The sequence below is a fragment of the Phyllobates terribilis genome, unplaced genomic scaffold, assembly GCF_046119375.1.
Source record: "Phyllobates terribilis strain yellow unplaced genomic scaffold, ASM4611937v1 Scaffold_7__3_contigs__length_470593459, whole genome shotgun sequence".
NCBI classification, from domain to species: Eukaryota; Metazoa; Chordata; class Amphibia; order Anura; family Dendrobatidae; genus Phyllobates; species Phyllobates terribilis.
Window position 1 is genome coordinate 75,465,956 of NW_027362767.1, and position 23,287 is coordinate 75,489,242.

General features: G+C 43.9%; 1 protein-coding gene across 8 annotated transcripts in view; it reads right to left on the bottom strand.

The window, feature by feature from the left end:
• Nucleotides 1–23,287, bottom strand: part of KTN1 (kinectin 1) — a 93,638-nt gene that overhangs the window by 12,867 nt on the left and 57,484 nt on the right. For 7 of the 8 annotated variants that reach the window (XM_073638789.1, XM_073638788.1, XM_073638787.1 and 4 more), the window contains 7 exons: nt 21,808–21,873; nt 19,488–19,528; nt 19,215–19,305; nt 12,728–12,805; nt 11,493–11,530; nt 9,471–9,561; nt 4,557–4,643 (listed from right to left, as the gene is read on the bottom strand). In XM_073638789.1, coding sequence (XP_073494890.1) covers nt 4,557–4,643; nt 9,471–9,561; nt 11,493–11,530; nt 12,728–12,805; nt 19,215–19,305; nt 19,488–19,528; nt 21,808–21,873 — 492 coding nt within the window. The remainder of the gene's footprint in view (nt 1–4,556; nt 4,644–9,470; nt 9,562–11,492; nt 11,531–12,727; nt 12,806–19,214; nt 19,306–19,487; nt 19,529–21,807; nt 21,874–23,287) is intronic. The other variant, XM_073638786.1, reaches the window with a different exon arrangement.

The following is a 23,287-nucleotide window of genomic DNA, read 5'->3' on the forward strand; positions in this document are numbered from 1 at the left end:
ACTACGCTGACAGACACAGCAAACCTTCTTGCCACAGCTCACATTGATGTGCCATCCTGGATGAGCTGCACTACCTGAGCAACTTCTGTGGGTTGTAGAGTCCATCTCATGCTACCACAAGTGTGAAAGCACAACCAGCATTCAAAAGTGACCAAAACATCAGCCAGAAAGCATTGGTACTGAGATGTGGTGTGTGGTCCCCACCTGCAGAACCACTCCTTTATTGAGTGTGTCTTGATAATTGCCAATAATATCCATCTATTGTCTATTCCATTTGCACAACAGCATGTGAAATTGATTGTCAATCAGTGTTGCTTCCTAAGTGGACAGTTTGATTTCACAGAAGTTTGATTTACTTGGAGTTATATACTGTTGTTTAAGTGTTCCCTTTATTTTTTTGAGCAGTGTATATGGAGTTAATCAGAATAAATGTAAATGATGGCAGCTATGTACTGAATACTATGCAACATGAGTTTTAATGTAATTAGCTGATTCTGAACACAAACATCTCCCAATTGTAAGAGGGTATTCTGACAGTGGAGTGTAGACTTTTTATATCCACTGTGTGTAAAGACAATTAAATACTGATGATCCTGAATAAAGTGAGCCTGTCAGAACAAAATGACTGTTCAAACCAAGCATGGGTGCTTAGTGCACCGTGGCGTGGAGGAGCAGTTCAGTGCATCTTCCCAACCATCTCTAACTCCTGTAAATTCAGAGATGTTTATCATCGGCAGAAACCGCATGCAGCAGCATGAAAGCAGCCCTAATCGCACACGTGTTATTATCGCCGTCATGTAAGGTACGATGCAGAAATGCTCCGGATTTTTTCCTGAGCGTTTCTGCATCTCCCTGGCAGAAAAAAAAACGCATGCGGATTGTACATGCGGATTGTACATGCGTTTTTCCTGCCAGGGACATGCGGATGTGAAGCGTTCTTCATGTGCATTTCCGCATGCGGGTTGTCAAGCGCTTTCCAAGCGATTTTTAGCATCACTTGGAAAGTGCTTGACAACTTGTTCACACTATATAAATCCATGCAACCGGCATGGATTTATATAGTGTGACCGTAAAAGAACGGTAAAAAAATAAATCTATACTTTTATCTATACTTTCTGATGGCCCCCGCAGTCTTGCTTCGCTCCGTCCTCGCTTGCCGGCAGCTCGCGGTACACTGCACTGAAGGACCTGCCGTCACATGACTAGGACGTCAGCGCAGGTCCTTCAGTCCACCGCGATCTGCCGGCATGGCAGGACAAGTGCACCGGGGGCCATCAAAAGGTAAATAACATTTAATTTTTTATTTTATTCTTTTTTTTACAGGTTCTATGGTACCCAGGTCTGGAGGAGAGTCTCCTGTCCTCCACACCCAGGTACCATCCACACATTGAAATGCATGGATTCCGCATCTACAGTTGCAGTGACGCGGATTCCATGCGTTCCAATGCAAGTCAATGGCGGTGAAAACGCAGCGATTACGCAAAATAATTGATAGTGCTGCGGTTTTTTTGTTTCCGCAATGATAATCCGCAGTGGAAATTTCCGCAGCATGTGCACAGCACATGCGGATTATCATTGGGGAACATGGCAGACCTTCTACCAAGCGTTTAAGCATTTCTGCAGCGGAATTGCCACTGCAAAAGTGCGCAAAAAACGCATCGTGGGCACACAGTCTAACAGACATTTATATTTTTCAGGAACACTTATACTAATATAACAAGTATACATAATTAAAAGTTTTCCAAAAAGGAGCCCTGGCATGCCATAGTAAGGAGGCTTATGTAAGCCTCCTTACATTGGCATGCCATAGCAGGTATGTCACTCTTCACAAGGAAAATAGTTACCCCTTAGACCTCAGTCCAGAGCCTTTCACCCAACCAAATCAGATCTCATATTTTACATTGACGAGGGGCAATACCCCAAAACCCCGTGTCTGCAAATTGAGGCTCTAATTTGGCTTTTATCCCAAGTCATATTGCAAGGCTCGTTAAAGGGTTGATAGTGACTTGTAGGATTGCTGCTTCCAACAGGTGGCGCCATCGAGTTCAAGTCCTCTTCCTCTCTGAAGAGGCAATTTGCATATCAAAAAGGAGCCCACAATCATAGTTAAAAGGTTTTTAAGTGCTCAACATAAATCTCTGCAGTACCTCTGTGATTTCAGATTGCCGAATTGTGATTGTGTGCAACATGCGCACTGTAAGGATTCCCCTCTATTTCCACCTCAAAGGGGCAATCACGTGATCACAAGTTTGCAATTCGGGCAGGCAAGCTGCTCACTGAATTCTCTTAACATTGCTAGTTGGCATGTGACCATAAGTAAGCAAATCACAAACTGCCCACTCAAACTGGAAATATATGTGAATCCTGACAGTGCACATGTTTGTATAAACCGATAATTTTCTGGTGATGGCTTCCTTTTCAGTGTTTGCATAGCTTAGAGATGAGATATGAAAATCCTCTAAAAGTCTTAAAAAAAAGTGTATTCCCATCAAACTTTGGACACCTTGTATCTGGAGTCTCATCAGTCCCATTGCAGCAGAATTTACCTTCTACATTGGGGAACCAGTTATATCATGTCCCCAGTACATAGCTGATATACATGTACCCGGCTGCATGTTTTCCCACATACACATAGGTGTTAATTATAAAACTCATCCTCTGTAATCGCACAACACATAGGAACATACTGCATGCCCATGAAGAAAAGACACAAAACACCACAAATGAACAAAATGTAAAGGAAGAGGAGGAGGAAGAAGAGGAGGAGCAGTACATACAGATATGATTGAAAGATTTAAATTTTGACCATAGCCAATCAAGGCTTCGCTTTGGCGCCCCCACTAGTGATGAGGTAGTACAGAGACGAGGATGTGGGGCACCTCTGCTACCTCAACATAGTAGTGACTAAGTGCGCAGCTGCTCTGCCTGTACCCCTAGCTGGGTATTCATGGGGAAGAACGCCACGCTGATCCCACCATCAGTACCCCCCGTATGAATGCGGATTGCAGGACTAAGTGACCATCATATATATTTTGTGTTGTACCAAAACTCTGACGAGAAAAATTGCAAATGCCAAAATTTTGTAGTACTGGAGCTATGGGATGGACCCGGTCAATATCTGCATTAAATCTGTGCGCCAAACGATGAGCAAAGTCTCTGTCGCCCATTTACTGAGGCTTGAAGGGAATGTCCATCTTTACCATCACTTCGTTTTTAGGTCCAAAACTTCACATTTATTGTAGTCTGAGCTCCAGTTTTCTGATCCAGTGGTCACAAAACAGGTCTAAAACACGGGCAAGGCTTAGGAATGTACTACATGCAGCTTCATTATCAAGGGTTTTTCAGGAATGACCTTTATGGACCATCAATATCATATTGCTGGGGGTGGGGGGTGGAATCAACTTTTGCACCTTTGTCATTCAGCTGATTAAAAAGGGGCAGGCTCAAAGCTGCAATACCGGCCTCTAGAAAGAGTAAGTGCACTTTCACACCATTTCAGAAGCTTCGATCAGTGGGTGCTTCAAGTGCTTAGACCCTCAAAGATCACATTAATTGCTATTTTCATGTTCTTTTGTGGGTACAAATTGCAAAACTCTTATAAAATCAAGAGACTTTGCAATTTTTTTATTTTATTTTATTGTAGCTCAATGTCCAGAGACCAGCCACTGCTGCAATCCAGTATCTGTGACTGAACATATTAAGTGTTTACAAGCTCTTTCCAGCAGAGCTTGTAAGTACTGCTTCAAAGCTGGCAGGATCGCTGGAGGGCACTGTTCTCTCCTGGTCCTGACCAACTTCAGTGCCACTATGCTTCCGATGTAGCAGAAACAAAGGTGCCTCATACAGCAACATCAGGAGTGCACAGTCCAGGATAATGGCAGAACGCCGCTGCTGGTCCGGACTGTCAATCAAGCATTAGCGTACCACTTCTGGCAAGCAGGAGTTGGGCTCCTGCTGAAGATCATGGGAATAACCCTTTAAATGGAGGGACAGAAGTGCTTTACCAAGTGCCAATTCTCCGATGGATTTCTGATAAATGCATATTCAGACTCACCTGAGCACTTCTGTAAAAAGGTTCCAGCACCCGAACTCCACTTCTCACATCTCTAAGGACTCATGCACAAGTCCGTGGATCTAGGTCCGATCACGGACAGCAATGTACGGACTGGTCGCAGGTCTCCCAACCAGAGCGTGACAGCTTCATACATCTCTTTGAGGCTGATCGGGAGAGCGCCAGCCCGTGATCTCACAGAGACCCACACACATCTGCACGAGCTCTAGAGTGCAATGGATTCGGAGCTCTAGATCAGAAAAGCAAACCTCTGACCAGTAGATACATATTTCATTTTTTTCTTTTAAATTACAGTTTTTAGCTAAAAATAAAACTGGATATTCACTTTAGGAAGAGATCTAGTGCTTGGAGCATGATGGAGGTATCAGCAAGCAGTTTTATAAAAATCCCTCCCGCCATCCTAGAAACCGAGCTAAGAGTCAGCAGACAGAGCAGCCGCGCCCCGGTACCATCTGCGCTAGTTCCCCACCAGTAGCATTACAACCTTGGCAGTCTTGTTGACTCTCTCTTGTAGCATTTTTTCAGTTGATGCCAATGCCTCCATTGCTTTCCAGTTTTTCTCCCGAAGGTCCTAATTGTTTTTAGAAAGAGTTATTTCAGTTGACCCAAATACTAAAAATGTCCTCATTAGTTCATTCAGTAACTGGCAGTAGAAGGGGCTGGTTCACTTTTTCGCTTGCCCAAAATTCATTAGACGTTACCAGCGTTTCACACACGAAGGCCGGAAATATGGAAGATCCCACACGGGTAGCCCTGAGAAGATGAAGCAACTCCTATCTGTGAGCAAAAGGCCTTACTGATATCAGTCATAGGGGCCATATGTATCCAGATATACAGTACAGACTAAAAGTTTGGACACACCTTCTCATTTAAAGATTTTTCTGTATTTTCATGACTATGAAAATTGTACATTCACACTGAAGGCATCAAAACTATGAATTAACACATGTGGAATTATATACTTAGCAAAAAAGTGTGAAACAACTGAAAATATGTCTTATATTCTAGGTTCTTCAAAGTAGCCACCTTTTGCTTTGATGACTGCTTTGCACACTCTTGGCATTCTCTTGATGAGCTTCAGGAGGTAGTCACCGGAAATGGTCTTCCAACAATCTTGAAGGAGTTCCTAGAGATGCTTAGCACTTGTTGGCCCTTTTGCCTTCACTCTGAGGTCCAGCTCACCCCAAACCATCTCGATTGGGTTCAGGTCTGGTGACTGTGGAGGCCAGGTCATCTGGCGTAGCCCCCCATCACTCTCCCTCTTGGTCAAATAGCCCTTACACAGCCTGGAGGTGTGTTTGGGGTCATTGTCCTGTTGAAAAATAAATGATGGTCCAACTAAACGCAAACCGGATGGAATAGCATGCCGCTGCAAGATGCTGTGGTAGCCATGCTGGTTCAGTATGCCTTCAATTTTCAATAAATCCCCAACAGTGTCACCAGCAAAGCCCCCCCACACCATCACACCTCCTCCTCCATGCTTCACGGTGGGAACCAGGCATGTAGAGTCCATCCGGTCACCTTTTCTGCGTCACACAAAGACACGGTGGTTGGAACCAAAGATCTCAAATTTGGACTCATCAGACCAAAGCACAGATTTCCACTGGTCTAATGTCCATTCCTTGTGTTCTTTACAAGTCTCTTCTGCTTGTTGCCTGTCCTTAGCAGTGGTTTCCTAGCAGCTATTTTACCATGAAGACCTGCTGCACAAAGTCTCCTCTTAACAGTTGTTGAAGAGATGTGTCTGCTGCTAGAACTCTGTGTGGCATTGACCTGGTCTCTAATCTGAGCTGCTGTTAACCTGCGATTTCTGAGGCTGGTGACTCGGATAAACTTATCCTCAGAAGCAGAGGTGACTCTTGGTCTTCCTTTCCTGGGGCGGTCCTCATGTGAGCCAGTTTCTTTGTAGCGCTTGATGGTTTTTGCAACTGCACTTGGGGACACATTCAAAGTTTTCCCAATTTTTCGCACTGACTGACCTTCATTTCTTAAAGTAATGATGGCCACTCGTTTTTCTTTACTTAGCTGCTTTTTTCTTGCCATAATACAAATTCTAACAGTCTATTCAGTAGGACTATCAGCTGTGTATCCACCAGACTTCTGCACAACACAACTGATGGTCCCAACCCCATTTATAAGGCAAGAAATCCCACTTATTAAACCTGACAGGACACACCTGTGAAGTGAAAACCATTTCCGGTGACTACCTCTTGAAGCTCATCAAGAGAATGCCAAGAGTGTGCAAAGCAGTCATCAAAGCAAAAGGTGGCTACTTTGAAGAACCTAGATTATAAGACATATTTTCAGTTGTTTCACACGTTTTTGTTAAGCATATAATTCCACATGTGTTAATTCATAGTTTTGAATGTACAATTTTCATAGTCATGAAAATACAGAAAAATCTTTAAATGAGAAGGTGTGTCCAAACTTTTGGTCTGTACTGTATGTTCTGTCCTCACTGCTGCACCCAAATTACCTTAGTCTGCACTTCCCGAGTAGGTTTGGTGGCACCTTCCTAGAGAAGACGCTTCGGCTTTACATTTAAATGCAGGATACTTTTGCACAGCGCACCTGAGTGTGATTTGTCTATAAGTGGGAAACCCTAAAAGTGTAGCACTAATAGCAAAAAGCGCACCAGCCCAACTGGATGTTTTTATTTATTTTTGAATAAAGGTCATTGAGTCCTTTGACATTTGCTAGTGCAGTTTTATAAGCTTCTGGTAGTCTCTCAGGAATAAAGGCTGGATTGTGAGGTCTGTGTTTATCCAGGGTGCTGCTCAAATCAACACAGTTTCTATCCTGCACTTATTTCCTCTTCATACACCATTTATTTTTCTAGCTTATATAGCGCCATTAATTCCACCGTGCTTTCAAAGACGGTCATCATTGGGGCTTACTATTTAAATTCCCTATTAGTAAGTCATTGAAGTGTGGGAGAAAAATATTGGGCCCAGGGGAAACCCACAAAAAAGGAGAGAACATGCAGAATCCTTGCAGATGTCCTTGGTTGGATTTGAACCCATGACTACAATGCTGCAAAGTTACAGTGATAACCACTGAGCCACAGCACTTTCCTCCTATTCTACAGTCTGTTTTGTCTGCCCTCCCTGAGATGCTTTCTCCTCTCTCCACATTGTGGAAATGTCTGTACTCCTCTCTGTCTCTGCGGGTTGCCATTTCTAACACTAAGGGAAGGACATTGAGGAAGAATAGAGCAGAAGATCTAAAGAACTTGAAACCTTTCTGCAGAGCATTCAGCTTAATAAAGGACTTGCAGACATGGTTTAGTTTAGTATTCAGGAAGCTACTGAACAATAAAACAATTCTGTGTTGAGGTGTATATGGCCTTTAAAAGGAGGAAATGTTCTTTAACTTCTCTTTAAGCTTTTGTCTCACAAACAGGAGTAAAATGTAATGCGGACTGCAGACACCGGCGTGTGGAATCGGCCACAGACAGCTCTTGTATACATTGCATTATTGTGTATACTGGAAGCCAGATCATATGGTGTTGAAACGCTACTTTTGGGTGAATTTGTGTGATAACATTGGCCTAATGGCTTTTGTTGAAAAAAAAAAAAAAAAAAGGAAAGTTTTCAGAAAGAAAGAGCAGATTCCGATCCACCAAACAGGAAAAAAAAGGTTAACATTCACAACAAAGAACAAAATCTTCAGCAGGTTGTATTCTGAGAAGTGGGGACAATTGTATCCAGTCTATTCAATGCCCTGTGAGTGCCGGCATTGGAGACCGCAACTGCTGACCCACAGAGCATTGCCAAGATTGCATACAATCACACCCACGTGCACTTGCAGCCTGCAAACACAAACTAGAAATGCCCATTCACGGTCAGCAAACATCCTGAAAATGGTAAGAAATTAGAAGAAAAGGTGAATCCGAAAGCTGTAGAACTTCACTTATACGATGCTTAAAGGGGTTGTCCACCATAAGAAAAACATGGCTGCATAATTTTGGCAATGAGTCCTAACTACAGATGGGGCAAATTGATTTGCAGAACTTGGTGCAGTGGCCACGGGAGCGCCACAAACTACCTCCTACTTGCCCACATCGGTGGCTCTTTTGATTAGCCGGCCCAGACCGCCGTCACATATGCATTACTCTCAATAGATGGCATCGCGCCAAACCTGGTAAGCACATCTGGGCATGCCAGCAGGTAAGAGGTTCGCAGCGTTCCTGTCCGACGGCCGCAGGTTACTGACGTGGCTGCTGGGCCATGGTCCTGCTAATCGATTTGCACCATCCCTAGGTATAAGCACTCGTAATCCACACAACATAACAGTGCCCGTACAGAGGATCTCCTTCTAAATGTATCTCTACAAATAGGATATTAAAGTGTTGAGTCCCTCTGGTCGCTACTGAGGTCCTAGCGCTAGTTTTGGCGGTATGTTTTCATGACTTTGGGACCACAGGATCCATCTAATAGATATATAGTAGAGGATACCGTGCAGCCCCCTATAACAATGTGAACGGAGCACATGGGCACTGATGCCCTACCTGTCGACAGTTTAGGCACCAGTCTGACAACAAAGTGCTGACGGTAAACCCTATGCAGGACTGGCGCTGTGCTGAAGGCAGAGGAGAAAAGCAGCTCGACCCTGTGCCTTCTCTTCATTACATCTTTGGTGTTAGGATTTTCCTAAAAAATACGTTTGCCTAAAGAACTTCTTGATTTATAGGGGCATAAGTCCCCATAGACCCCAGATTATAATAGCTGGTCACAATGAACATCACTCCAAGAAGCACATTCAGGGAGAGACAAGTGGTACGGAAATGTAAAGTATGGAGGCAACCAGGAAAAAAAACCATATAGCTATCTGGTTAGATCACTGTTTAATCATTTATGCATATACAGCACTCAAGCACTAGCAAAGCCGGCCACCTACACGTGGTCGCGGTTGGATAAACTCTTGCTCAGCCAATATCTATTTTTCTCACGTGGCCACCAGACAAGAGCCCTGCAAACCTCCTCCTACCTGCAGGCATCGCTGGCGCTTCTTCTAATTAATAGGTCCCCCGTGTCCCCATGCAACATAATATCGCAGAACCTACTAACCAGAAGCGGTGCCGGAGATGGCGGAAGGTCGTATATTCGCAGAACTTTGGTCCGGCGGTTAAGGAGTTCTGACATGGCCGTTGGACCAGGTTCCTGCGAATCATTTTGCTTAACCCCATGGTAAAAAGAATAAGCCACTGTCAGACCACAGAAAATGGGGAGAAAAAAAAATGCTAAAATCCAACGCGCTGACCCCCCAACACCGGACGTCAAGGGATAGATCGTAGACTCCGTACATAATCGTAGGCAGAAGTCGGAGATCTTACATGTGTATGGCCAGTGTACCCGTAAAAAGCTACAAACAATTTTTTTTTGTCCATGTAACTTACATTGTTCTTCTTCCTTTGTTGCTCTACTGCAGATTTTTGTACTTCCAGCTCTGACAGCAGCTCGGTTATATACTTGTCTTTCGCTGCAATACTAAGAACATATATGATACATCAGGACACCCGATTACACTTTATTGGATATCCTTAGGTCGGAACAACAAAAAGGAAAAAAGTTCTTATATTCGCAGTAACTTTTCCAGCTCACCCCTAGGAGACGTGCAAAGGTCTTCCTGACAGTCAAAGGAGAATTTCCACGATAAAACGAGCGTCTCTCTGAAGGAAAGTCCATACTTTTTGTCTAAGGGCTTTGTGTGTGATGATGTGAACTCCCCCCCTATCAGTCACAGCAGATCACGGTGTCCTGGCCTATCACTGGTGATACTGCTCTACAGTCATTTTTCATTGCGATGCATTTAGTTTTGAATAATTTTATAAAATATATATGTTCGGTCCTTTTCACACTGACCTAAAGGATTCTGTTTAGTAAAATATCTCATTGACACCTACTTGGTCTTTTAAAAGGGAACCCGTCACCTTGGAAAACACAGTAGACATAGGGTTAATCTGCAGTTAATAGCGTTCCAATGCTGCCCGGTTTGCCTTACTGAAAGTGCAGCTAGTGGGAGAAAATTAACATATCTGCCAGAGAGCCGCCGGCTTTCAGTCATGGAGCAGCAACAGTCATCGCTTACTATACTGTAAGCAGCCCCAAAACTTTGATATGCAGCTTGCGGTGGAGCACATCTGTGCAGAGCGGGCTGTCAAAGTGCCGAGGAATAAATACAGTCCGCGCTTGCCTTCACGACTGAAAGCCAGCGGCTCCCAGGAAGATACACATTCATTTTCTCCCTGTAGCCACACTTTCAGTAAGGCAGCCGGGCAACATTGTACCACAATTTACCTGCAAATTAACCATATGTCTGCAGGTAAACAGCGTTCTCTAAAGTGACAGGTCCCCTTTTATTATTTTTCTTCTAAAGAATAGCTCAGTTCTATTCTCATCGCTTAAGGTCTCCCAACCTACATATTTAGAAGAGTTAAGTAGAGCGGGCGTCTCCTCTAAAGGGCTTATATCTGATATCTATCGATTACATAATCCACATGTAGAAGCTCACCCATATATGAGTAAATGGGAGAGATTTCTGGGAGAATCCTTGCCACCTGGCAGGGAGTCTGGAGGAGTGCAGCTAAGACCTCCACATCTATAGGGAAAAGCAATATAAACTACTCATGTTTTGGTATCAAACCCCCTCTCTATTACATAAACTTAACCCTAATATTCCAAGCTGCTGTTGGAGATGTGGCAACATCTATTCTGGAGTTGTACAGGCTTTCAAGGCTTCTGAAAAGCTTTTAAAGTTCTTATTTTTAATGTTTTGGGTCTTCAGATGCCACTTAATCCTAAATTTTACTTAATATCCCGCTATTTCAGTTTAAATCCCAAAACTCAACAAACTTCACATGACTACACGGCTATATGTTTGATGGAGCGTCAATGGAAGTCGACTCAACCCCTTTCCAATAACAAGTTGCACGCGCGTCAAGACGTGCGAAGTATCGAATATCTCACGGCTCTATTGAACAACACAACTGAACGTTTCGAAGCGGTCTGGACTTTATGGAATACATACAGAGTACAAAGGAATTGCTAATGAACAGGGTTATGAAAAGTAGTCCTGATATTAGAGGCTGAAATAGATTTACCCCCATGTGTCAGTGTCTTGTCATTGTCCAGGTATAATGTCTGACACAAGATATGGGTTCTTCAGTGTTGAGTTCACTTCTTGTCACTGATAAATTACCCAGTGACCCCAAGATGTAACGTTTACGGATACTTTGAATATTCTTTGTTGTTTTTCTGTAACTTTATATTTGAAAAAATTAAAAAAAACACAACTCAAGTTATATTAAAAAAAAATAAAATAAAAAAATAGCTCAGTTGTGGCCAATAGAAACCGAACTGAAAAGAAATAACCCAAGTGTTAACAATAAAAATCGTTAGGGGTGGGACACTTTACTTACGCTTCTATTAATTCTTCACTTCTAGCAACTGAGGATACCTAAAGTGTGAAAAAAAAAAAAAAAAAAGTGTTAACGTATCAGATTTACAACACAGATATAACAGCGCTCACATAAATAAGAAATTAGCTACTTGGGGCATTGTCCTGCTACAAATACGGTATTATTCCCTATCCAGTAATAGAGCAGGAAGCAACGAGACGGACCGTAAAATATAGGGCACAGTTCAAAGTGCGCCATAAAAAAACAACAGTAATCTACAAAAAGATTGTAAACATCTAACAAAAATGTTTGCCCTGATTTATTACAAGGATTGCAGCAACTGAACATAAAATTTAGTAATGAAAGTAAAGTTGGCAAATCTGGATACGGAGATCTTTATCATCACTTGCAAGGTAAGCAAGAAATAGGGGACAGACAAGATCACTTGCAGGATTAGAGACCAGACTACACAACGTTTGTTTGTAGTCTGTTACCATAGAGACGCATAGATCTACACAGGAGCTGTAGACACATCAAAGGAGATTTTTAAACAAGTTTTGTAAAGTGCTCAACTTTTTTTTTCTTTGTTTACATGCATTAGCACAGTGCAAAAATTGGTTGTGAAGGTTGAGATAGTTTTTAAAGAGTAACCGTCATTTTATTTATTTACGGTTTTCATAAATAGTACGTGTGAAAATAAGAAACTTTCAGAGAAATCTGCTTCTTTCTCCTCCTGGAGTGATCATTCATTCTCAATTGACGGGTAGAATATGTCCTTAGTAATGGGAAAGTCTATATTCACTAAGATAGATGACAGTTGGTGCTCATAAAGTTCTATGGAGAACGGTTTCAGGAGAACTTGCAGCAGAATGTCTGTGTCTGTCTATAGCTCCTCCATAGAATTTTAAAAAACACCAACTGCCATCTCCAATCTCAGTAACGGGAAAATCTGTCTTCATTGAAAACAGATTTTACTAATTTTACCCCTGATTTGTGATTGGAAGATTAATCAATGGGAAAGCAAATTTCTCTAATAAAATATTTATGCATTACAACGTTGCTTATTTTCATGTGTTACGGATTAATGAAATAAAAATTAAAACAATTATTTAAATAATAACCTCCTAATTATGTCATTATGTCTATTATTGCGCCTAATTACGTCATTGGTTCCTCCACAGCACAGAAAGGGCATAAAAAGAAAGAAGACAACAATATGTATATATTGGGAAGTAAGGTCTGAACACAATTCACACCTGTCGTAGTTGTTCATCATGCTTCTTTTGTAGTTCACAGGCCTGAATTTTCAAAATTTCATTTTCTTTTTTCAGACCCTATGAGATGAGAAAGCAAAAAAGGAGATTCAGTCAATGTGGTTCCTGCCATTAAAGGGAAGCAATCATCAGAAAAAAGAGGATTTTGAGTACTCGCCTGAAAGCTTTCTCCGAGCCTTCATTGGGGGACAAAGGTAACCATAGGTGTATGCTGCTGCCACTAGGAGGCTGCCACTCCTCCTCAGTAGGGTACACCCACCAAATGGCACAAAGCTAAGCCGTTACTGAGAAATAGTAGGAGAAGCAACATAGAATAATCACAACACTGGCCCAACAAGGGAGGGTGCTGTGTCCCCCAATGAAGGCTCTAAGAAAGATTTTAGAGTGAGTACCCAAAATCCTCTTCTCTCTATCGCTTCATTAGGGGACACAGGTAACCATGGGATGTCCAAAATCAGTTCCAAGGGAGGGAACAGAATAACATGCCTAGATCAGGTCAGGTGACAACCGCCAACTACAGAACCTTCCTGTCTATGCTAGCATCAGCCAAGACGTAGGCATGCATTCTAGAATTTGGAAAAGGTATGAAGGGAAGACCAGGTAGCGGCCTGGCAGCCCTCAGTCGTCAAAGCCTGGTGGAGAACGGCCCAGGAAGCACTCAACGTGCGGGTGGAGTGAACCCTCACTCCAGGTGGAGGGGGAAGGGGGGGTGAGTCTATTCTTGACTCTATATGCCTTCAGTACGGTAGAGCAGTACCATCAAGCAATACTCGCCCTGTATTGAGTCCATTGCGACGACCCTCAGGGATCGCAAACAAGGAGTCGGAGCGTCTGAAGGATGCGGTTCTTGAGAAGTACAAATGTAAGGCCCTGATAAGATCTAGGTTGTGGAGGGACAGTTTCAGATTATGGGATGGGGATGGGCAGAAGGACGGAAGGATGATGTCCTCGTTGAGATGGAAAGGAGAAACCAGGGACCAGTCATAAGACCACTTTGTCCTGGTGGAGGACGAGAAAGGAGGGAGCAGCACGAGAGAGCTGCTAGCTCTGAGACTTGCCTGATCGAGGTGATCTCAACCAAGAACAAAATATTCCAGGAATGAAGAGAAAGGGCGATGTCTCAAATGGGTTTGAAGGGAGGCCCCCTGAAGGACACTCAGGACTAGGGAATACATGGAGGAACCAAGTGAGCAACTCCCTGCCGAAATGAGAAAAAAGTTCAGTTGGAACAGGATTGAGAGCACGGAGACCTGACCCTTGAAGGTACGAAGACAAAATCCAGACTCTAGGTCCCACTGTAGGAAGTCCTGGAGAAAAGGGAGAGGAAAGGTCATGGGGGTTTCTCTGATTGCCCTCACAGCAGCGAAAGAAAAACTTTCCATGTTCGATGATAAATGGTTGAGGACGAGGGCTTTCTAGCCTTGATCTTGATGACCTGAGAAGAGAAACCTGCCCCTCAGGACTGTGGCTTCAACAGCCATGCCTTTAAATAGAGAGATTGATCATTCTGGTGAAAGAGAGGACCCTGAGAGAGTAGGTCTGGGCGATCTGAGAGTTTCCAGGGAACATCTGCGAGCAGGTAGACTAACTCTGCAAACCAGGCTCTTCTGAACCAGTCTGGGGCCACGAGGATAACATGGTACCTCTTCTGCTTTGATTTTCTTGATGAATCTGGGAATGAGAGGGAACGATGGGAACAGAAATGGAAGGTAGAACTGACACCAGGAAAGGACCAAGCCGTCGGATTCAACTGCCAGAGGGTCGCGAGTTCTGGACATGAAACGTAGAACTTTGAGGTTGATCCGCCGACAGATTTGGCTGAACCCAGATGTGTTGAGACGACCCGCCCGAGGAGAGGCTTTGGCGACTTAGGAAGTCAGCGGCCCAGTTGTCCGTGCCAGGAATATGCACTGCTGAGATTGCCAGGACACGTTGTTTGGCCCAAGACAGAATTGAAGAGACTTCTGACATGACTGACTTACTCCGTGTTCCGCCCTGATGGTTGATGTATCCCACAGCCGTGGCCTTGTCGGATTGAATGCATACTGGGTGACTAGCTAACAGGTCCAGCCAGTGAAGGAGAGAGAGGTAGCTGGCTCTGAGCTCCAGAATGTTGATGAGGAAAGAGGTTTCCCCTGAGTTCCAATGGCCTTGGACTGTGCGACGGTTTAAAATAGCCCCACAGTCAAGGAGGCCGGCATCCGTCGTGATAATCTGTCAATGCAGAGGGATGAATGATCTTCCAAGCCGAATGGAAGGGGAGAGACTCCACCAGACCACAGACTGTCTCACTCAAAGAGGAAGAAGAATGGGACAGTCCAGGGAGGAGGTACTCTTGTCCCAAACTGACAGGAGGGCAAGCTGGAGGGGTAGTGTGGGGAACTGTGCAAAGGGAACAGCTTCCATTGAGGCAACTATCTTGCCTAGCACACTCATGCAGAGTTGAAGGGAGCAGGGCGAGGGACGACAGAGTAAGTGAATCCAAAGGAGGAGAGCAGAGATCGTCTCTTCGGGAAGATAGACCATGGCGTGTGCGGTTTCAAACCTGGGGTTTCGGCCCATTTGTTGAGGAAGTCGGGCCTGAAAGGATATAAAATATCCAAACGTTTCCTACCCTGGAAACGCTTTTCAGGATACTCCCATTCCTTAGAAAATATTCAAACTCCTTGTAATTGGAAAACACTAGACTCTTCCTTGACAGAGTTTGATTAACTGCAGAGATCAGGCTGTCAACCATGTCCTGAAGTTTGGAGGTCTGATTAGTGTCTAGATTGGAGTCTGACTCGGAATGTAGATTGGACCCTGGAGATACCTGAGGGTCAGGGGAAAAGGAGCCAGATACAGAGGCAATCCTTGAGGATGTGGATGGTGAGAGGGATCCAGACGAGGAGCTGGAATGTGCTTGTTTCTTAGACCTTGTACGCGATCTGCCATGCTGGGGCAAGTAACTAGGTACATGTGATTTGTCCCGGGGAACGATCGGAGCACCAGTGGCAGCTGGATGGTTAGGCAGAAGCTCTGGGACCTGTACCAAGGACTGGAACACCTTCGTTAAGTCCGCTACTGATTGTGAGAGCAGCAGCCCACTCGGGGAGGGGGTGCACTCACCTACCGGGTGGCAGGGGACTCCTGTGAGGTCTGCATGGTGGGGGTGCTGCAGTCAGGGCAGAGACCTAACCTGTGGGCAGTTTCTTCTTGCAAGAACAGGCGTAGTGAAGATTAATGGGTATATGGCGGGAGCAAGACTCCCTGGAACTAGGCATAGGGAGATAGTCTGTGCCAGAGTTGGGCTGCTGAAGAGTGCTGAGCCTGAAGTAAATTAAACAGCCTGGACAAAGCCTACCCTTGTCCCGAGAGGACGTCCCCGGTCTGTGCAGGAGATTCAGTGCTGCGGCGCCCGTGAGGTCAACGGGGAAATGGCACCGGAGAAGGGGGCAGGCCCGAGAGAGCTTGTGCTGGAAAAACAACAAGAGGCGCTGCGATAGGTGGAAAAGCACGCTGAGGCGCATGAGAGGGAGGGCGTGCCCAGCCAGCTACTTTGGGAAAGCCAGGGACTAAATTAGAGAGGGTGATTGTGAAGGATGGTGGGATGTAATGGCAGCTTACAACGATCCTGAAAGCATGTGTAGTTGTAACGAGACACCTGGCCAGCTTCCAACAAAGGAGTTACATCTCCACCAGCTAGCTGGTAAGCTACTACAGGAAGAGTCCCTGTGGATCCAAGCCATGCGGTCTCCTTTGTTTCAGACAACTATAATTCCATATAGAGTTATGGAAATACTATACATCCTAGCCATACATCACATATGTTTTCAAGATCCCCAGGATATGGTGAATGTCCGCCTGGGTCTTGACCCATTCTAGCAAATAGGGATAGGGAGATGCATACAATGGCTATTATTAAAAGGATAACACAGCTGTGTATAGTCTCCACGTGTGGCAGGGGCCTGGCTGAATCCGATTACACCAGAACCACATCCCCAGGACCGTCCATTAAGGAGTTATGACCCATCTGAAGTTTTGGACTTCTTATTTGCCAGAGACATGGGGAGGGGACTCGGGTTGAGCCCAGGGGGCAGGAGGGGAGTGACCCAGATGGGTTAAATGATCCTGCAGATTTTGGCCTAGTGCTTTTTCTCTGGGAGGTCGCAACAACATATCGCGTGGGGAGACGTTACACAACAGAGGGAACCACAAGCCTCCTATGTGGCAGCCCCCTCCTCCCCCCGCAAGTCAGGCCTTTCATTTTACTGGTAACTGACTCTTAATATCTGCATACTTTTGTACCACTACTGCCTTATTTGCATCTCTGACCATTATGTATGTATAACCCTTGTGTATATAGTGTATTGTCTTGTGTGCCCTTAAGGTGATCAAATATATAATTTAACCTTAGGATGCCCTTATCTCGATCCACGAATCCACACGTCTGTTGTCGATTTAATTCCCATGCTACCGGGGTTGGTTTCAGGCCCGATACAAGCCCCAGTCCGTTAAAAGAAATTACATTGAATAGGAACTGGTGGTGGCTCTACCGGACTGATAAGGTTCTGTTTCACTGGGACTAGTGAAAGGGGCCTCTCAGCCTGTCAGGGGTGTAAGCAAGTGTGGTGCCACATCAGTGACTACTTGGGCCACCTCTTCTCACACTCGATACCTTCCTGAACCGTGCTGACCCGTATCATGTGATCCGTCTGACGTAATAGTGACGTCAGGCAGGTGGCGAGGTGGGGATCCTTCACAGTGATGACTTAGGGAGAGGCCTAGGAGGAAGTCCGAGGAAAAGCGCTGCGCTGGAGGAAAGGTGCACCCCGTGCTGATTGAGGAAAAAGATTAATAAAAACACTAAAAGGGAACCTAAGGTAGAGTCGGGTCAGGGAGCAGAGTTGTGTCTGCCTCCTACTGAAACCAAGCTAAAACTGAGTAACTTCGTGCCTGTTGGTGGGTGTACCCTGCTGAGGAGGCACCAACTTTTTTTGCCTAGTGTCAGCCTCCTAGCGACAGCAGCATACACAATGGTTACCTGTGTCCCCCAATGAAGCGATAAAGAAATGACCTTTTAATTAAAATCAGATTTTCCTGTTACATGTACTGAGAAAAAAACAATTTAGGAAAATTTTCTCTTATATTTTTATCTTTACTTAAAAGATAAAAAAATAATAATCTTCAATTTTCACAGAGGCCCTTGAGGTTTGTTTAAACCCCTGCTTCCTGTCCTTTCTGAAAAAGTTGTCAGCAGACTCCTTATCAGAGGAAGGATTACAATGAGAGGTAACATCTATATACACAGCGGATAACACAGGATCCACCAATCACAATAGGCGTTTCCACAGCGGCAATTCCTCTGCAGAAACGCTTAAAAAACGCTTGGTAGAAGGCCTGCCATGTTCCCCAATGATAATCCGCATGTGCTGTGCACATGATGCGGAAATTTCCACTGCGGATTATCATTGCGGAAAAATCCGCAGCATTACCAATTATTTTGCGGAAGTGCTGCGTTTTCGCCGCCATTGACTTGCATTGGAACGCATGGAATCCGCATCACTGCATCTGTACATGCGGAATCCAAGCGTTTCAGTGTGCGGATGGTTCCCGGGTGTGGAGGACAGGAGATTCTCCTCCGGACCCGGGTACCATAGTACCTGTAAAAAAAAAAGAATAAAATAAAAAAATAAATATTATACTTACCTTCTGATGGCCCGCGGTCTCCTTGTTTCTGCTTGCCGGCAGCTTGCGGTAGACTAAAGGACCTGCGCTGACGTCATAGTCATGTGAGGGGTCACGCGACCACTGACGTCGGCTGGTCCTTTAAGCTACCGCGCGCTGCCGGCAAGCAGAGACCAGGACTCCGGGGGCCATCAGAGGGCAAGTATAATATTTAATTTTTTACCATTCTTTCGGTCACACTATATAAATCCATGCCGGTTGTGTGGATTTATATAGTGTAACCAAGTTGTCAAGCACTTTCCAAGTGATGCTAAAATCGCTTGGAAAGCGCTTGACAACCCGCATGCGAAATCGCATGTGCAAAACGCTTCACTTCCGCATGTCCCTGGCAGGAAAAACGCATGTACAATCCGCATGTACAATCCGCATGTACAATCCGCATGCGTTTTTTCTGCCAGGGAGATGCAGAAACGCTCAGGAAAAAATCCGGAGCATTTCTGCATTGTGGGCACATAGCCTCACAATGACTTTTGCACACGCTCATTAGATGCTTCAATACAAAAGATTCTGACCATTATGGCCATCTACATGTGTTGTTTCAGGAAGCAGAAAGTGAAGTCTAAAAAAAGTCCCAAGGGTCAATGTGAAAACTGCATGATTTCAATAGTTTCAATTTTAAATACAGATTGTGATATGAAAAAATGAAAACAAATAGTCCAAAAAAATTACAATTAAAACAAAAACCTGATTGAAACAATAGCATGATTTCTTCAATGCAGACGCTCCAAGTTTCTGAATTTACCGTTAGTTCCTGAGTTGTGACACTTATATGTCCTTCTCTCTCTGAAACCGTAGCCTCCATGTTCCTAATTTTCTCATTCTGTTCTTCCACTCTATATAGAAAGAAAAACTGATTTATTGGCTTATAGGTGTATAATTCCATAACACTTTAAATGCCAATGACATACTGGCCACCCATCAGACTTAACTGTACGCCCGATTGAGGGAAATGACCTGCGATCTGGACCTACAGTTACGTCCATTTGCGGCAAGGGGTTAATAACAAAATACTTACATCCTCTGAAGCTCCTGCACGCCTGTTGATGAGGAGTCTTGCTATAAAGGAAAGTGGCAAATATAATTAATCTCATTAAAACCTTGTGACAATGTTCACTGTAGATAGTAGGACATTACTACATATGAACACACACGGCAGGTCCAATTGTTAAGGGTTAAAACTATTCATTCAGAAAAGGAGGGTTTTTGCTATGGAAAATAGCAGCATGATGTAGGGGCAGAGACCCCAATCCCAGTGATGTGTCACTTACTGGGCTGCTTGGTGCAGTTTTGATAGAATCCCTGTTTTCTCTGCTGTAACACTGGTCAGAATACTGAGCTGTGTATAACCCCGCCCACACCACTGATTGGCAGTTTCCTGTGTACACGGCGCAAGCTGCCAATCAGTGGTGGGGGGCGGGGTTACACAGATTAGCTGGACTGCTATGCAGATGAGACCTAGTCCTGCAGTGATAATCTCCTGATGATAAAACACTGATAGTATTGAAACTACAGAAAGAAGCCCAGTAAGTTGCACATCACTGAAATCAGCCTCTCCGTCTCTACATCATGCTGTTCTCAGGCTAAATAACAAACAAAAACCTGGTGATAGATTCCCTATATTAACCAGGCAATTCTACATACACATTTTTTTTTTAAACTGACATGGCTTTATGAGATGAGGACTTGTTTTTGGTTATATTTTATACTGCCCAGTTGACAGTTTTACAATATTCTTGTGCATACCCAATAACTGTACAGACAGATTCAAAGAGGATGGAGCAAAACTATAACCTTGTTATTCATAACCAAGAACAAAGCAAAAATGTATTGACATAAAAGAACACATTATCCAAGTTTTATCTATACACTATAAATGATCAAAGGGATTCCCATTGGTGACACCTCAGATATCTAGGTGGTCGTCCAATTCCGTCCAGACGCCAGCCGGCACATTGTCGGATATGGACTCCACTGTTTCAGGGATATGTTGTCTTAGGTGGTTCAGAACCTGTGGCTTTGGCAGATACATTGAGACCTTGACGTGACCCCACAGACAGAGGTTGCAGGGTGTTAGATTAGACAATCATGGAGGTCAGCACAACATTGGTGACTGTTTTCGGATTGGCCAATCCAGAATTGCGTTAAGAGATTCGTTCAGATATCGGCTAACATCCACATGGAAAAGTGGAGGTGCTCCATCCTGCTGAATGTAGTCTCTGTGGCATAAGCCCTTCCTTTGAGATATCCAGGTATGTGTGGCCAGTAACCATATCCTCGGCAAAAAAGAAGGCACCGCAGACATCTAGCCTGTTCACTGTACAGAACATATTTACAATGGACTCGATAAAGACAGTTTTTCTGAGCCCCAAAATTCTAACATTGTGGCAACTAACCTTCCAACGAAGATGAACAGGAGCCTCACACTGACCACCAGCATGTCTGCAAACTTGCCTTCTATCTGTTCAGCAAGTCAGTGAAAAAGTTATGGCGTTTGGGTTTGTCGTATGGTTGCAGCTCCTGAAGAAAATGTACGGCCTACAACGCAGACGTAGTTTCTTGTTGCAAACTAGTCAGTTTGGTTGACTTTTTACGACTCGAATCCTGGTATCAGTCTCTTCCAAAGTCTTCGGGCGGCCCAGTCTTTTCTTATGACACAAACCGGTAGTTTTGAACAGCTTGACCCAATGTGAAACTGAGTTATTATATGGAGCACATCTACCAAATTTATTCTGAAAATTTGCCTGTACCATCAAAAACAGACAGTCCAAACGATAGCCAGCACTCACGTCCTCTTAAAAAAATTAGCAAAAATTAAAAAAGAAATATTTGCTGCGCTCCCAGGCAACATGTTTCAGACCTGCATGGTCCTTTGTCAAGCCAAAAGATCATGAAGGTCTGAAACAGGTTGCCTGGGAGCGCAGCCTTTTAATTTTCGTGCTTTTGTGTTCAACCATTTTTTGTGCCTTTTAAAATACTGGATCAATAAAGCAATTTTTTTTTCAGAAGATGTCAGTGCTGACTATCATTTGGAATTTTGCTATTACTGGAATATTTTGCCGTGCACCCGGACAGGTGAGCTGATTGCTCCCTTTTTATATTTTCTATCAAAACAGACCCTGTTCTAGAAAATTCCAACAAGCAAAAAGCTTTCTTGCTTCGATATCGCCACCTTATGTCATACTATGCAAGTCACTGGCAGAGCTCATATGGCTCTGCTACAACCCTGTAGATGTCCTGCAGATAATTGGTACCGGGTCCAACAGAAAAGTCAGTGTGCTTCTAGTCAACATAAAGAGCTCGTTGAGGTAAGTGACAATAAAACCCATACTGGGTACCTGCTGCACTTTCTGCTTCGCTTCTTCAATGTGGATTTTCAGCTGCTGATTTTCCTTCTGTAAATTCTATATATTAAAAAAAAAAAAAGTTAGTTCAGTTTTTTAAACGGCTCCTCATGGGCGGGGTTTGGAAAGGATATCCATTTTATTGGATTTTCTCTCATTCATAAATGTAAATAATTTTAAATGGGGGTTGCCCATGATTTCCCATTCGCCTTGCCGTCACACAAAACTAAATTTTTAAATTAAACCAATTTAGAGAAAAAAAAAACTGTCTTGATAATACAATTAAATACTGGTTATAGTGCCCCCTAATGTATATTGGCTTTCATTTCAGAATGCTTATCATAAGGAGCAGTTTTATTTCAGAAAGTTTTCAGACCATGAGGAACAGTTTTATATGGCTCTTCATGGGTGGGGTTTTGAAATGATATTCATTTTATTGAATTGTATCTCACCCATAACAGTGAATCATTTTAAAAGGGGGTTGCCCACGATTACACCATCAGACTATACAAAACAATATTCCAACTGGAGTCATTAAATACAAATAAATTCTTGTGTCTTGATATCCCTGTTAAATACTCGTTATGGCATCCACTAAATTTCTCTTTTTCAGAAGGCTTACCCATTGTGTCTAAATGGTGGAGAGAGGATCCTTATTACCAGCCTTACCCATTGTGTCTAAATGGTGGAGAGAGGATCCTTATTACCAGCCTTACCCATTGTGTCTAAATGGTGGAGAGAGGATCCTTATTACCAGCCTTACCCATTGTGTCTAAATGGTGGAGAGAGGATCCTTATTACCAGCCTTACCCATTGTGTCTAAATGGTGGAGAGAGGATCCTTATTACCAGCCTTACCCATTGTGTCTAAATGGTGGAGAGAGGATCCTTATTACCAGCCTTACCCATTGTGACTAAATGGTGGAGAGAGGATCCTTATTACCAGCCTTACCCATTGTGTCTAAATGGTGGAGAGAGGATCCTTATTACCAGCCTTACCCATTGTGTCTAAATGGTGGAGAGAGGATCCTTATTACCAGCCTTACCCATTGTGTCTAAATGGTGGAGAGAGGATCCTTATTACCAACCTTACCCATTGTGTCTAATGGTGGAGAGAGGATCCTTATTACCAGTCTTACCCATGGTGTCTAAATGGTGGAGAGAGGATCCTTATTACCAGCCTTACCCATGGTGTCTAATGGTGGAGAGAGGATCCTTATTACCAGCCTTACCAATTGTGTCTAATGGTGGAGAGAGGATCCTTATTACCAGTCTTACCCATGGTGTCTAAATGGTGGAGAGAGGATCCTTATTACCAGCCTTACCCATGGTGTCTAATGGTGGAGAGAGGATCCTTATTACCAGCCTTACCCATTGTGTCTAAATGGTGGAGAGAGGATCCTTATTACCAGCCTTACCCATTGTGTCTAAATGATGGAGAGAGGATCCTTATTACCAGCCTTACCCACTGTGTC